General features: G+C 17.1%; 1 protein-coding gene across 1 annotated transcript in view; it reads right to left on the bottom strand.

Annotated features, from left to right (window-relative positions):
• LOC102678952 (acetyl-coenzyme A synthetase) overlaps window positions 1-484 on the bottom strand; it is a 23,019-nt gene that overhangs the window by 20,034 nt on the left and 2,501 nt on the right. The window contains 1 exon segment of the mRNA XM_006624654.2: window positions 372-484. This exon segment is cut by the window's right edge and continues 24 nt beyond it. Within this exon segment, the coding sequence (XP_006624717.1) occupies window positions 372-484 (113 nt within the window).

Genomic DNA, 484 nt, shown 5'->3' with positions numbered 1-484 from the left:
TTTTATGCTATTATATTTATTATTTTTATATATCTATTTATTCTATTCTAAAATATATTAATTATTTTAATTGAATTATTGATTATTTTAAAATTTTATCATATTAGACATAAAACAAAATTCAATCAAATAATGTTGGAATAATTTAATTTTTAATAGAAAATGAAATATATTTATTAATTTTTTAATATTATTTAAATATTAATTATGTTTATTATAATTATTTTTATAATTTTTTACTGTTCTGGATTTTTTTTCATTAGATATTCCGATTAATTGAGTGTATTGTTAATTACATAATTTAAAATTTTGCAATGGGCATCGAATGATATATATAAATGATAAATAAGAAAAAAAATGCGTTACTTTACCAATAGAATGCAATTTTTTCGCCATTTCCACTTTTCACATTTTTATCCAAAAGATTATAGCTTATATTTGTCGAAGCACCTTCCATCCATTTTATAAAAATATCTCCTTTGTT

The sequence above is a fragment of the Apis dorsata genome, unplaced genomic scaffold (genome assembly GCF_000469605.1).
Source record: "Apis dorsata unplaced genomic scaffold, Apis dorsata 1.3 scaffold_1088, whole genome shotgun sequence".
Lineage (NCBI taxonomy): Eukaryota > Metazoa > Arthropoda > Insecta > Hymenoptera > Apidae > Apis > Apis dorsata.
Note: the sequence above shows the minus strand (reverse complement) of the source record. Positions and strands in the feature narration are given on the sequence as shown.